The sequence below is a fragment of the Harpia harpyja genome, chromosome 2, assembly GCF_026419915.1.
Source record: "Harpia harpyja isolate bHarHar1 chromosome 2, bHarHar1 primary haplotype, whole genome shotgun sequence".
In the NCBI taxonomy this organism is placed as follows: Eukaryota; Metazoa; Chordata; class Aves; order Accipitriformes; family Accipitridae; genus Harpia; species Harpia harpyja.
In genome coordinates this window covers 72835336-72849000 of record NC_068941.1, presented here as the reverse complement: position 1 = coordinate 72849000, position 13665 = coordinate 72835336, and the positions used below count along the sequence as shown (strand labels likewise).

The following is a 13665-nucleotide window of genomic DNA, read 5'->3' as shown; positions in this document are numbered from 1 at the left end:
TTAGCATGGCTTCAGCACTAAATTATGTAGCAAGTCTTAAACGAGTGCTAACAAGAGTGTATCTTGTAACTGTTCTACAAAAACTAATGCATGCAAGTTAGTAATTGGTGGGGTTTTTGGGGGGGGGAACCTGCCACCATCTCCCATGATGTCTGTCATCCTGCTGCTTCCCCCCTTTACTTGTGTGAGGCTGTCAGGCTCCACGCAGGGACAGCATTCCCGGACTCAGTTCAAACGTCCAACAGGCTTAACCCTTACAACGTGGGGCGATGTCTTCTTGAGAATTTGGGGAATCCGGGCCCAGAGGGTGGGGGTTTTTTTGTTAAACGCTGGTCTGTAACGAGCGGTGCTGAACTGGTGCTTACCCCGGCCGGAGCCTGGGAGGCGCCGGAGGGCGCAGGCTGGAGAAGGAGGGTCCCGCTGGGAAGGATGCCTTTGCTTTCTCTGCTTCTCCTCTTTACCGTTTCACGCGGGGGGCGACAGGCGGCAGCTCGGGCTGCCGCTGTGCGAGGCGGCGGAGCCGGCCGCGGGCTGAGGTAGCGGCCCACCGGCGGAGGAGCGGCGGCCCCAGCGCGGCCGACGCTGAGGCGCCGGGGGGCGGGGCAGCCCCGGGCCCGCCTTCGGCTCCCGCCCCTCGGCGCATGCGCGGCCGCTGCTTCCCCCCCCCGCCGCGGCGCGCCATGGCGGGCTCGCTGAGCGGCATGTTCGCCAACCAGCCGCCGGGCCCGCCGCCGCCGGGCCCTCCCGGCGGGCCCGGGCCAGCCGGCCTCATCCCGCCTCCGACGGGGCCGCGCAATCCCAACAACACGCTCGTGGACGAGCTGGAAGCGTCCTTCGAGGTGCGTGGGCCAGGGTGGGGGAGGCCGTGGGTGGGCGCTGCCGTGGCGGCGCCGGCCCCCCGCGGCCCTCCCACCTCCGCGCTTCCCTCTCTCGCAGGCCTGCTTCGCCTCGCTGGTGAGCCAGGACTACGTGAACGGCACGGACCAGGAGGAGATCCGCACCGGTGAGGCCCCGGGGGGTGGAGGGGGGGCGGTGCCTTAGGGCGCTGCCGCGGGGCTCGGCTTCACAGACGCCCGGGACAAGCCACGGTTTTACTCTGCAGGCCTGAAACACCGAGGGGCAGGGCCTCCTTCCCCTAAAACTCCTGTGAAGTTTTGCAGGTGCATTCGGGCGTCGCTGTGTACGTGCCTTGTCGCCATGCGAGGCCAAAAGAGGTTTAAAAGCTGTCTCGGGGACCTTGAACGGTGACTGGCGTCACTCAGGGTTGCGCGGCCCTTCCCGGGTGGAACGCTGTTCCCAGCAGCGGGAGGCTCGCACCCGGGAATGATCGGGGTCCTGTGGAAAGATCCGAGTGCCAGCTGGCTCCTGGGGTCATGTGGGGTTATATTAACGTGCAATGAAATGCACGGTTCAAAAAACGAGGAAGCTAACGTGATGCATTGTGAAGCCACATAAAGCAATAGCGAATGGTGGGAAAGGAAAGCCTGGATTGCTTAGTAGCAGTGCTTTAAGACTTGTATGATAGGCACCTCTGTGGGAAGCGTAATTAATGCTGAACTGGTAGAAACATGAAGTTACAAAGGGGCCCTTGACTACTGTTTAGAAGTGTACTTTTCCCTGAAAAATTTTCAAAGCTTGACTCTCAAGCGCTGTGTCAAAAACAGCATAAATGCTTTTGAAAACTCCTTTCTGGATATTGGGTCATATTCATATGCTGGAATGGGACAGCTTTTATTATCAAAGCCATAGTGCATAATATATGAAGGCAGAATATTCTCTTAATAATGCCCATATTTTAGAACCTTACATTGAGCTTGTTGCTTGGGCATGCAGTGAAATGGTTTCTTTATTCAACCAAGTTCCACAAATTATTTTATCACTCTCTGTCATTGTCAAAAATGTAATAAAACTTGGGAAAAAGAGTTGTTGTCTTCCACCTTTAAAAGAAGTTCTGAAAGTTTGCAAAGGAATGTTTTATACAGAGACTTAATGCACATCCTGGTTTTATAAATATGTCATTTTAGTAAATCTGAAGATATTCTTTCTAGAAAGTGTTTTTAATAGCATGCAGGCAACTACCAGTATCAGCCTGATAACTTCTTTTTTGGAATCTATTCTTTTATGTTTAGGTGTTGATCAGTGCATCCAGAAGTTTCTGGATGTTGCAAGACAAACGGAATGCTTTTTTCTACAAAAAAGACTACAGCTATCAGTCCAGAAACCAGAGCAAGTAATTAAAGAGGTATGTTTAAATTAATTTACCTGTGTTGTGCTAGATGAGATGAGCTGTGTACCAGTACAGTTAATCGCCTCATTCACATTAATTTGGGCTTTCTCAACACAATGCTGTATCTTAAGTTGCTAGAACTTGACTGTTAACATAGCTCTCGTCATGAACCTGGAGAAGCTGGATGCCTGCTGCTCAGTGGAGTACTGGAACACAGATGATAGTTTCATTGGAAGAAACAAACCAGTTAGTCAAATTTTGCTGGAAGTAATGATCTCTGAAATATCTGACCTAGGGGAACAGAACTAGTGCGTTCACAGTGCTTTCCCTCTGTTTCCATTATTAGAATCCCTATAAGATCAGCTTGAAAACTCAAGCTAAAGAAATTACATGCTCTTTATGTGAGGTGGTTATTCTTATGAATACTGTCTGTTTGTTTACTAATACACATTTTTTCATCCATAGGATGTTTCAGAATTAAGAAATGAATTGCAGAGAAAAGAAGCATTAATTCAGAAGCATTTGGGTAAACTGCGACACTGGCAGCAGGTCCTGGAAGATATCAGCGTACAGCACAAAAAGCCTGCAGAAATGCCTCAGGGTCCATTAGCTTACCTAGAACAAGCACCTGCTAATATTCCTGCTCCAATGAAGCAAACATGATCTTTGATTTTGCATATCTGAATATTTTCAACAATGCAAAGCAGTGGTGTTCTTTTTACTTTGTATGCTTTTTGTATAATGTAATTTGTACTAAAAATATAAATAGTTAAGACAAGCAAAATAAATTATCTTTTTTTTTTTTTTTTTTTTTTGCAAAAATATGGATTGGTTTTGTATTTCAATGGAAAATACGCAGAGTTGCTATTCAGGATGCTTTCTGGTAGAAGTGTGTTTTCCAGAATGCATCCTGCTCTTTCTAGAAAGGGTGGCCCTAGCTCTCCCCTAACTATATCTTTGCTGGTATGATGAAAATACTTGCAAAGATTACTGTTTGGTTTTACTGGAATATTTAAATGTTTTGTGATCCAGTAATTATCCATAAGTACCACTGTAGAAGCACCCTTACAGAATTTTCTGTATCTAGATCAGATGAAGAGTGTACTTTTTGTGAAGTGAACTGTCCATCTCCACCGGACTTTTTACTCACCTCATGAAGGGGTCTTGGCACATATAAATTTGTTTCTTACAGGATGAAAGGAAACTGCAAAATGCATACCCCTGTAGGGGATAGGTAGTGCAGGCCCAATGTTACTGTTGTTCTGTCTGTCAGGCTAGTGTAGAGATGGTCCAAAATACCTACGCTCAAAATAAAGACCACTCATTGTGGTTGTTGGGTCGTCAGCACTGTCCAGTCTACAGAACTAGCTTTTACTGGGGTGCACTATTTAGTAATCCAAATGTAGCCAAAACAAGATTTCGGAGGTAGAAACGGCAAAGGAGTCCTGTCTCTATTACTAGGCAGCAAGCTTAATATATAGGCAGGAAAGCCACTTTCTAGGGACATCATTTGGGGGACAGGGTTAATAAATTAGAATATTGTAACCCTGGAAATTAGAATTGTGTATTGAACTTCCTAGTGTGCTTTAAAAGTTTTTGGGGTAGAGTGGATGAACTTAGCCCTATACATACCTGATCCTCTCACAGATACTGAGGCACTCCTCAATGTTACTTACTGCACAGCATTTTATCCCCTTCTTGATTGCATGTATAAAAAGTGTCTTTTTGCCAAATCTGATGCCAAAGTCTCCTTCCAAACCGAACAGTTCATCTTGGAAAAAATACTTAACAGCTGGGATGAAAAGTATTGGCTTGTAGAAGCATTCTGCCCTGTCTGCCACCTTTTTACCACGGGTGAGATGCAGTGGCTGTTTTGTAGTAAGTGCTTGCATCTGTTGGTACAGTTCTTGCTGGCTGTTTGATCTAAGAAGGTTAGGCTGCAGGTATGGCTCTTTGCACACATAACATTTGCTATGTAGCTGGGCCCTGCTGGTTGAAATTAAATGGGGATTCAAATTGTACAGCAGTTGAAGGTGAACTATCTTGTCATAAAACACTAGACTGCTGGTTGCACAATTCCCTGCCTTTCACATTTGTTGATGAATTACCTGAGGGTTAATTTCTTCATGGCTGTGTTTCCTCCCAGTAATGAGTTAGCTAGCATGATCTGATAAATGTAGTCATTCGCCCATTTTGTATTTTGGTGGGTGTAAGAACAATATTGAGATAAAATGTACAAGTACGCAGTTCCCATAAATCTGGAACTCAGTGTATCAGTCTGATTCACACTTCAGCATAACATAGCACTATTTTGCAAAACATGAAAATGGATGATTTACAAGCAAGTTTTAATGTTTGTACTTACATATTACCCTAATTTATCAGGGTGATTGTTACATGTATTGAAGTGCAACAGGAATATTATATTGCAACGCAGACTATACAAAACAGTTTATTAAGCAAACCAGAAACTATTTCTAAACCAGCCTGCTATAAACATGCTATTCTTGGAGGTATACTGCATGTTGTACAGCTTAAAATGTTTAACAAAAACCTATTAAAAACTTTAAAAATTACATTACTATAATGCAGAAATCATTTTAAACAGCTGATGAAGGAAATGTATAAACTTAGAGAAATCACCTACAGAAGTAAGATCTTTTTTTCCGCTAGAGCCAGATTGACAGGACATATCAGAGACCAAATTGCATATGTAATGTAACTGTGGAGTGGTACAGTCTCTTGATTAAAAAGTCTCTTCATGTAACAGTATCCAGAACTTTGCTTTTTCTTCATTTTTTACAGAGATTGTTAAAAAAATGCATTTTTCTGAAATCCATGACTATAACTCTGTAGTAATTAGATGTAAGAGAGTGCAGTTGTTCCTAATTATTTACTTGGAAATTACATCTTCCTTTTTTTTTTTTCCCTTCCTAAATTATATATTGGACTATCATTCCCTAAAAGGAGACAGGAACAGCTTTTCTAGTAATTCTGAGAAGTATGGAAATAGTTTGCTTTAAAATGAAAAATATTTAGTAAACCATTCTTGATGCTGAGGGTCTTGGTTTAGGTCATCTTTGGTTTGTGGTGGTTCATTGCCATGTGTCCTGTGCAAACAAATAAGCATTAGCATCACTTACAACCTTATCAATATTTAATACTTTTTTCCTGGAAAAACTAATGATCCTATTAATGGATCTGTGGTCACATGAGCTGGATGAGGCCAAAAGGTGCCAGCTACAATTTCTAGTGGGATCTGTGCTAGCCAGGTAACTGGGCTAACAGCACTGGCAGTACCACAAAGGAAAGCGTGAAGGAGAGCTAAACAGCTATGGAGAAATGTTTGAACATAAATCTTGACATCTCAAAAAAAAAAAAAAAGCATGCTTCAAGAATATGAAGTCTTGAAAATCAGAAAATGGCAGCTGCAATTCACTCTTAAAAATACATTAAAAATACATTTTATGCATTGAAAATGTTGGGTAAAAGTTTATTTGGAACTGAAAGATTTATCTGAATCTTAACGGACTTTTATAATCAATTCTATTACACAGTCCCTGATTTTTCAGCATTCAGGATGCTTTTTTAATACATTAATTTCAGTTAGCTTATAGTAGCAAATATGACTTCATTTATGATTGACTGATTTAAAAGAGTAAGTAGCAGCCAAGCTACCCTCAGTCTCCCTGTACGTTTTCCTTTAAAATACAAATCTGATTTGCCTTGGCAGTCTTCTGGCATGACACAGAATGCTTTTATCTTTAAGCTGTAGGAGTTGCCAAACTGGATCCAAGCCTGTGTCCCGGGTTATTGTCTTTGGCAGCAGTCAGCACCATCTGCCTTCAAGGAAAGCACTCTCTAGCACACAATTTACACGAAAACTAAACTCCACTAGGAGATGGGTGAGAAGGCTGGCTTTTGTAGTGGTATAGTATAGTGGTATAGTATGAAGTATAGTGGTAGGTTGTTGGGTTTTTTTAAAATTTATCATTATAACTGCATAATGTTAACTACATACATTTTTAATTTTCTTGAAGAGATAGTTCAGTCATGTTTATTTAAACACTAAATAACTCAAATTTGAAAAAAAATTCAAGCTTTTCAGAGAAAAAACATCAAACTAAGTAGTTTTTAGTTAAGTATCTGCTAATCAATTTTTAAACCTCTAAACCTTTTGCCAAATGAATAGCCTAGATTCATTCAAATACCTCCTAAAATAAAAATATGCCATCTACATCTGCCAAGTAGAAAGCAAAGAAACAAAAGAAAGAAGGAAAACACATCCTTAACAGAACCACTGATATGTGCCTGAAGTTTTAAACAGCCATGTTCATTATTAACTACATTCTTAGTTAAATACTTGCAAATCCTCTTTTTTTGTACCAAGAGGGGTTGCAAGCATAAGCTCTGCTGGGTAGTGATTATAGCTACTTCTGCAGTAAAGTTCTGGGTCCCTCTGCAGAGAATTGAACACATGGAGTTCACTGCACGACAGGAACCTTACATCATTATTTCCAAATGTCTAATGTGTTTGAATTACCTACAAGATTCTGAATACAATTTCATTTATCATCTTATAAATCACTGCAAAATGGACAAATACCTTGTGGCAGCACTGCTGTCTGAGGACTGTGCTGATGAAGAGCCCACCCTGAAGCAGCCGGGACCCGGGTCTAAGCTTGTAGATTTTGTTATTTGAGGAGCACTTCTTTTTGATTTCAAGTCACAGCTCAAAAAGCTCTTTGCGTAGGAAGCTAAATTTGGAACGCTGACAACACGACTGGGCACCTCAACCGTTTTCTTCTGCTGCTTTTTATTGTAACAGAAAACTTCATTACACACACATTTTTTTAACACTTTATACTATAAAACCTCAACAATACCTCATTCCCAGATATCTTGTGAGGAGCACCCAAAAATGAAGATTCCCATCTTTTGCTATAGGCATTTAAAATACATTGTCAGGGTATGCTGTGAGGATCCATGGATTAGGCAGTCCAATTAAAACAACTTGTTTATTTGACCTTGAGGTTTTAGATACATCAAAGCCAGTAGCTTTGCAGAGCTCAGTTAGGTGCTTTCCACCAACCTGACCTCCCTTCTTTCCATGACTATTTATAGACAGTATCATACAGAGGGGCTGGAATGATAAGGGCAAATCCTGCACAGCCCAAACACAATTCATAATTTTCGTTGATGCATGCAATATCCCAAATAGCAACTCCCAAATCTGCAAGCAGCTCCCAAATCTGCAAGCGATGGTTGTGCTTATCCCAGTGGAAGACTGGCATCTTTGGAGTTCTAGTGTTTTATATTTGCTTAAACACCTGTATCTATGTGCATATACACTTCCACTGAACTTATGTTATACTCAGCACCTGACTGTAGGTTGTGTTACTGGAAAGAATTCTACCGAATAACATTACCATAAAAAATTAATAGGACCTTTATTGTCCTGATCATCTGTATGATTCAAATAGCAATAAAACATCACAATTTGTGATTTTAATTGCATTGCCCATCTTACCTTCATGGAAGGAGTCAAGCATCCCGTATTAGGGTTGAAAGAAAATGATCGATTCCTGTAAGATTCAGTGTTGGCTATAAGTGAATGCTGAAATTTTCTTCCTTCCTAAAGGGAAAGTAAGTTATGTGTATGGAAACATCTATTTGTTGGAAGTTGAAATGGAAACATATATTTGTCAAAATATTCTAGAACAGAAAGTATCAGTCTGAAGCAACGTGTGAAACACTGAATAAAGCCTTCCAACAGATGCCAAACTATGTATGTACATATAAAATGAAATCTTACTGCCAGCTGGTTGATAATTTCTTCTCTCTCACTTAATTTGTCTTGCAGACAGCTTATAAGGTGTGTATCTTCTGATCTGGACTCCCACTTTCTTGACTGTTCTTCTAATTCTTTAAGTCTGTACCAAAGAAAATGCAGACCAGAAAAACTTCCTCAGACCAGGTTCAAGAGATACCTGGGCTGTACTCTGCCCTAAATTCCAAGCCTAAAATACAGGCACATAGTCAGGCCTTTCCGATAAAATAGCATTTTTTAAAAATAGGCAGCTGTACATGGATTACATATAAGTATAGAATGTTGTGGATTTCCAAAATAAACTGCCACCAGGGTTAACCCACAACACCTGTCCAGTGTAAAATCCAACCCCTGGTGTAAAATACTAACAAGCTTGCACATCACATTGCTAGTCTAGTTTCCTAAAGAAAAAAAATCTGTGTAGCAGTATCTATGCATGTCTGTATTAACCTATTTGTTCTCTCTTCTGACCCAATAACTTTATAATCCACAGGCTGTTTCCAACTATATTTGATAGAGGCCTCAGAAATACTCTATTCCTATAACTTTCATGAAAACAGAGGCTTGGATATACATGCTGCTTTAGTGAACCCTCTAAGTCAAAACCTGTAGTGTGAGTTCAGCTTTTTAAATGCCTTAATCAGGGGAAAAGATTCAAATGAGAACTTACACCTTCTTCAAGATGTGTGGAAACATACATTTGACTGACCCATGAGAAAACAAGTCAGTATTTCAACAGCCAAATTAATGAATTTTGCTGCTTGAGAAACTGAGTGTTACGAAGTTCAGCTGCCATACTGAGAAATGTATTACAGAATACAAACCACCATTTTGTGGGGCTTTTTTGGTGAGGGTAAACATTTTTGAGAGGACTTCCCCCCCCCCCATCTTATACACTTAATTTAGTGTATCATCTCAGAGTTTAGATAAAAGATAAATCTTAACATCTGAATGGTCTGAGACCTGCTTACATGCAAGGAGGTCTCTCTTCTGGACCTATGCCGCACAGCTGGGATAAGAGAAAAGGACAAGGGATTATTTCTGAGTGGCCTCTCCTGTACAGTCTGAAGCACCACAGAACTACTTAACTCCACAGGGGGTTGCAAAGTGCATTTATTTACATGAGTTAGTGGGGGCTGTCCTGGGAAATTTGCAAGGGAGCGAGGATGAGCAAGAGCTTAACCTCCAAGATGCTGCTCTGCTGAACAAAATTAAGTACAAGATCATGGATCAAGGCCTCTGGTATCATCTGTGACAAAGATGATTTTACACTTCATAAAATTGCAAGATGCTAAGTGCAGGTTTTAGTTTAGCATTGTAAAACCATATGTGTAGTGCTTTACATTAAAAAATATTCAGTTTATTACAATATATCTGGGTCTTTTTGCATTTGCAAAGGAAATACTTATACACTTCTAGTTCAGTGCTTGTAATATTCTACCTGTGAGTAATTAAATATTATACATACTAAGAATAATAATTTCAAACAGAACTCATTGCCAGTATGAGCCAGAGTTTCTTTAAATGACTTGGTTTCTAAGGAGAAAATCTTTGCTTGGAGATGTACCCGAGTGCCGCTGAAATCAGATAGTATGTTTTCGATTTCCTTCCAGTGATCTTGTTTCAGTATGTCCAGTTCTTTTTTATGCTTGATATTGAGGTCTTCTACCAGTAGCCTTTCATTGGTATTAAAATATGTCTGAATTGTCATGTTTCAATACTAGTTTATTATCATTGATCAAAGCATGCAGTTTTGAGGTCTTTTATTGACTACAAAGGTAGTTAACTGGGCACAGCTCTGGGCTTCTGCTTACTGATTTGACTTTGACACTTCAGTTGCAATCATCTGAAGCAGAACCATACTAACACTGAGGAAAAGGAAAATTATTTGGAGACCTTCAGCCTTCAGGAAACAGAGGGTCTGTTTTATATAATGATGCTATGGATATTCTGTGTATGGTTAGTTTGTACATTAATCTTAATGGTCAAACATGACAATAAAGTACCACAGAAACTCACTTGTATTAAGCAAAATTATTTTGAAATCTCTGGGATTTTAACGTGAGGCTCTGATGCTGTATTTCCTCACATCATGGCACCAAGAACATTTAATACTGCCTACCACTGTCATAAAAATAATTTTTTTTAAAAAGTGAAGGTAAGAAATGTTATAACAATACCTTTAACTACATTTGCCTTTAATAAGCAATATATTTTGAAAGATACTGCTATTTGATTAACACCATCAATTGAAAACTAAAAAATGCCTAACATTTTTTCAAGCCTAGCCATAACATTGCTTTCTGACACCAACCCTAAACCCGATAGACTTCTACTGAAGAATCATTGTTAGCTTGTTGCCTTTTGTTTGCTAACATTTTGTTAAACCTTAGAGAAACTTTTACATTAACTCAATGCAAAGCCCATGTTCTGTTGTTTACTGATTAAACAACAAACAGAAATGTCAAACTCAGGAGATTAACAATTGTAATTTTCACAAAATATATTGTTTACCTTTTTTTTTTCTTTTTAGTGTATTTCTAAGCCCCTTTCACTTGTTTCTGAAATGCTTTAGGAAAGGCCAAAAGGCCCATGAAAGGTTTCAGCCCTTGAAATTAGAGCACAGCCATGGGAGTGATTGATTTGGCACGTGGTACAAAATAAGCAGCAGAAAAATAAGAGTGAAAATGGGAGCAGAATCCCTGAAATGGTTCTTCAGGGGTAGAATAAAAGCTTTCCTTCAGAATAGCCATTTTGGGACTTGTCCTCTCTTTGCATAAAAAAAACCTTTGTCTGCCCTCATCCTAGTCCTTACAAAAGGTTTCTGTGCTGGAGATGGAATTCACACAATTCACAAGAATGGAAATGGGAATGATTACTTCAAGAAGATTACTGGTTTCACTTACTTGGCAACATTAGGAATAGTAATTTTAAGTAATTGGTTATAAAAATTTGGCACATGCAAATAACAAGCCACTATCAGCTTTCAAATCAGAAACAACTATATAACATAAGACAAGGTCACTGTTGTTAAAGTAACAGTAAAAAAGCTGTTATTTATATGCACTCACCAATTTAACTATTCCTCTACCCAAATTATTGGCCCTGCAAAAACAAAATGAACTGCAAGTTAACGTTCCAGATCTTCCATGGGTTAATTTCAGAGCAGCCTGTATCAGGTGCCTAGGACCATTTGAGCTCTTCGGTTCTACCTTCTGTTATTTGAAGGATTCCTCCTCATGTAATTTCCATTAATGCTTCCTTCTCAAATGCTTACTGTAGTAGAGCTACACCATCTATCCCCTGTAGAGATTATCCTCCAGCCCAGCAGCTTTAGCATTTGAGGCCTTTTAGACCTCATCACTGACATGTGAATAATTCTTCTCTTCATGAACAGAGGCTCTAAATTCCTTCAAGGCAGCTGCAGGGCACTGATGAAACTCTCTGGTTTGCAATTCTTTCTGTTGATCTTGCTTCAAAAGCTTGAAATGGAAGTCACTTTCAAGTAACTCTCCAAAGAGTGCAAAGGAAAAAAAAAAAAAAGTTTCTTTCTCGTTCTTTAAATACCTACTGACTGGTCGACAGAAACAGAATTACTCTGGCCACTCTTGACAGTCTGCTGAGAGACTCTGTATCCCTTGAGTGCTTTTCTCTAGACTATATAGGACATGATTTTAAAGATTCCTTTAAGGGTATACTCTTCAGAAATCCTTTTATATATACATCTTGAGTAGTTAGGGGCATACATTCTACACCATTGCAGAAATGAATTGAAAGTTACCCATGCACCAGATCCCTCAATCTCTCTGCAAAGAGAACGTGTTAAGTATGATCACCCAGGAACTTCAAAGGATTCAACAGCCATACAAATGCACTGGACAGTGAACCCCAGTCTTGTCTCCCATGTAAAAGGTAAGTCCTGTACTTTTTCTGTACACAGATGGGAAGACTGCTATTACTGCAATGCAACACAGTGCTTCGAGCCTGTGGCTACACCAAGAGGATATGGTCCACCTTCTACAAAGACAGCCAAGACTACTAGTCAGCTTGCCCTCCTGTGCCCTGACAGCATATTACAGCTCCAGGCTTCCATCAGCCCAGAGGCGCTGTCAGTGTCTGCTATCACTGCCCTTACTCCCCCAGTGCAAAGCTGGCTGTTACAGCCAAAGCAGTCTCACAGAGAACATAAGGAATTCTCAAGTGTCTCCTTTAGAATTAACAACCCTTTGGTTTCAGCTACAGAGAGTACGTAAAAAACCTGGTATTTATTCTCAGAGACTTCTACTTTTTTTTTAATAGCTCTTGGGTGAATCTGGGATTTGTTTATTTCTTCCAGTGCCTTTCAAAGGCTGACGTTACGCAGATTTTCTCAGGTCACTCCTGTGGGGCTACACTGGACATAGTTCTCTGTGACATAATGAACAGTTATAGTTCAAATGCTTTTATTATGGCTGGAGAGAAATGTGAAATTAACTACTGCTTTTGCAAAACTCCTAACCTCTAAAATTAGTATTTTAGAAAGGAGAGATTCTGACACTCCTCACATTTAGAACACCTCTGATGCTGGCATCATTGTTGACTCTCTAGATAGCACTATGAAGTGTGAATTGAAGGCAAACCTTCTGTGCTGTTTCTCCCTATCCTGAAGCTGTGCAGCTTCTTGCTTCTGCGACTCCAGCTCGGCACTGAGTAGCTCCATTGTGTCCTTCAAAAGTAAATTCTCTTTCTTGAGTTCGGAAATTTCACTCTGACATTTTTCCAGTTCATCATGAAGAGATCTGATCTGGCTCTGGCTACTTCCTTCCTAAGAAAAAGGCCAAATTTAGTTATTCACAGCCTCTAACTATTTAACGCGAAGAGCTCACTGGAATTGTGTGCATGGAATTTTTGTGAACTGATTTTTCAATTATATGTGCAATTCTATGTGAAAGACAAAATCTGTGATCAAAACTTCCTGAACATATTTTATAGTCCCCATAAAATTTATTTTATTGTAACATTCATTTATTGTGTTGTAGATTCTGATCTTTAAACGGAAAAAAAGCCTGCCCATAGGGAAAAGATGATAAACAATACTAACATTTTAAAATGTGACCTAAGGGAAGGAAACCCATTCCGTTTCTGTAGGAGATTCTGTACACTTCTATTATCTCTGGAGAGAGAAATTTGATACTATTGCTTTCGCCAAACACAACACGGCAACGAAGTAGGAATTGGATTCTTGCCTGTTGCTTCTTCAGTGTCCTCACACTCCTCAGCTCCATTTGGAGTTCTTCTATTTGTTTCTTGAGATTAGTGCACAATGTCTGTTGCTCAGACAGTTCCATCCTTACAGATCCTAGTAACAATCAGACAGACAATCGTTAAAGCAGTCAGAGGCCAGCTGGATGGGGAAAGTAGATATAGACAATGTAGATGAAAACATTAATACATTACATTTTGCTTTGTTCCTCAACTCCTTTGCCATTACGTATAATGGCCTCCTATTACTCAACAAGTAACTCAGTTGAGCAATAGTAAGAAGATATGGAGCTACTACAGCAATGATTCAATATCGGAATCAGAGAGGTAATACTGTGGCAGTTGTTTTGCAGACTAAATCACTATA

At 40.2% G+C, this 13665-nt stretch overlaps 2 protein-coding genes across 3 annotated transcripts in view; one reads left to right on the top strand and one right to left on the bottom strand.

Annotated features, from left to right (window-relative positions):
- Window positions 1–652: 652 nt before the first annotated feature.
- Window positions 653–3015, top strand: MED28 (mediator complex subunit 28). The gene is made up of 4 exons (XM_052780397.1): window positions 653–839; window positions 937–1003; window positions 2130–2242; window positions 2693–3015. Exons 1-4 carry the CDS (start codon window positions 681–683, stop codon window positions 2888–2890), a joined length of 537 nt encoding a protein of 178 aa, XP_052636357.1. The 5' UTR covers window positions 653–680; the 3' UTR covers window positions 2891–3015.
- Window positions 3016–4598: 1583 nt separating this feature from the next.
- The window catches only part of FAM184B (family with sequence similarity 184 member B), a 49835-nt gene continuing 40768 nt past the window's right edge, over window positions 4599–13665 (bottom strand). Inside the window, exons 6-12 of one of the 2 annotated variants that reach the window (XM_052780394.1) lie at window positions 13283–13395; window positions 12677–12861; window positions 9587–9733; window positions 8043–8160; window positions 7758–7862; window positions 6834–7039; window positions 4599–5337 (exon numbers count right to left, since the gene is read on the bottom strand). In XM_052780394.1, coding sequence (XP_052636354.1) covers window positions 5247–5337; window positions 6834–7039; window positions 7758–7862; window positions 8043–8160; window positions 9587–9733; window positions 12677–12861; window positions 13283–13395 — 965 coding nt within the window. In that variant the 3' untranslated portion in view covers window positions 4599–5246. The remainder of the gene's footprint in view (window positions 5338–6833; window positions 7040–7757; window positions 7863–8042; window positions 8161–9586; window positions 9734–12676; window positions 12862–13282; window positions 13396–13665) is intronic. The other variant, XM_052780395.1, reaches the window with a different exon arrangement.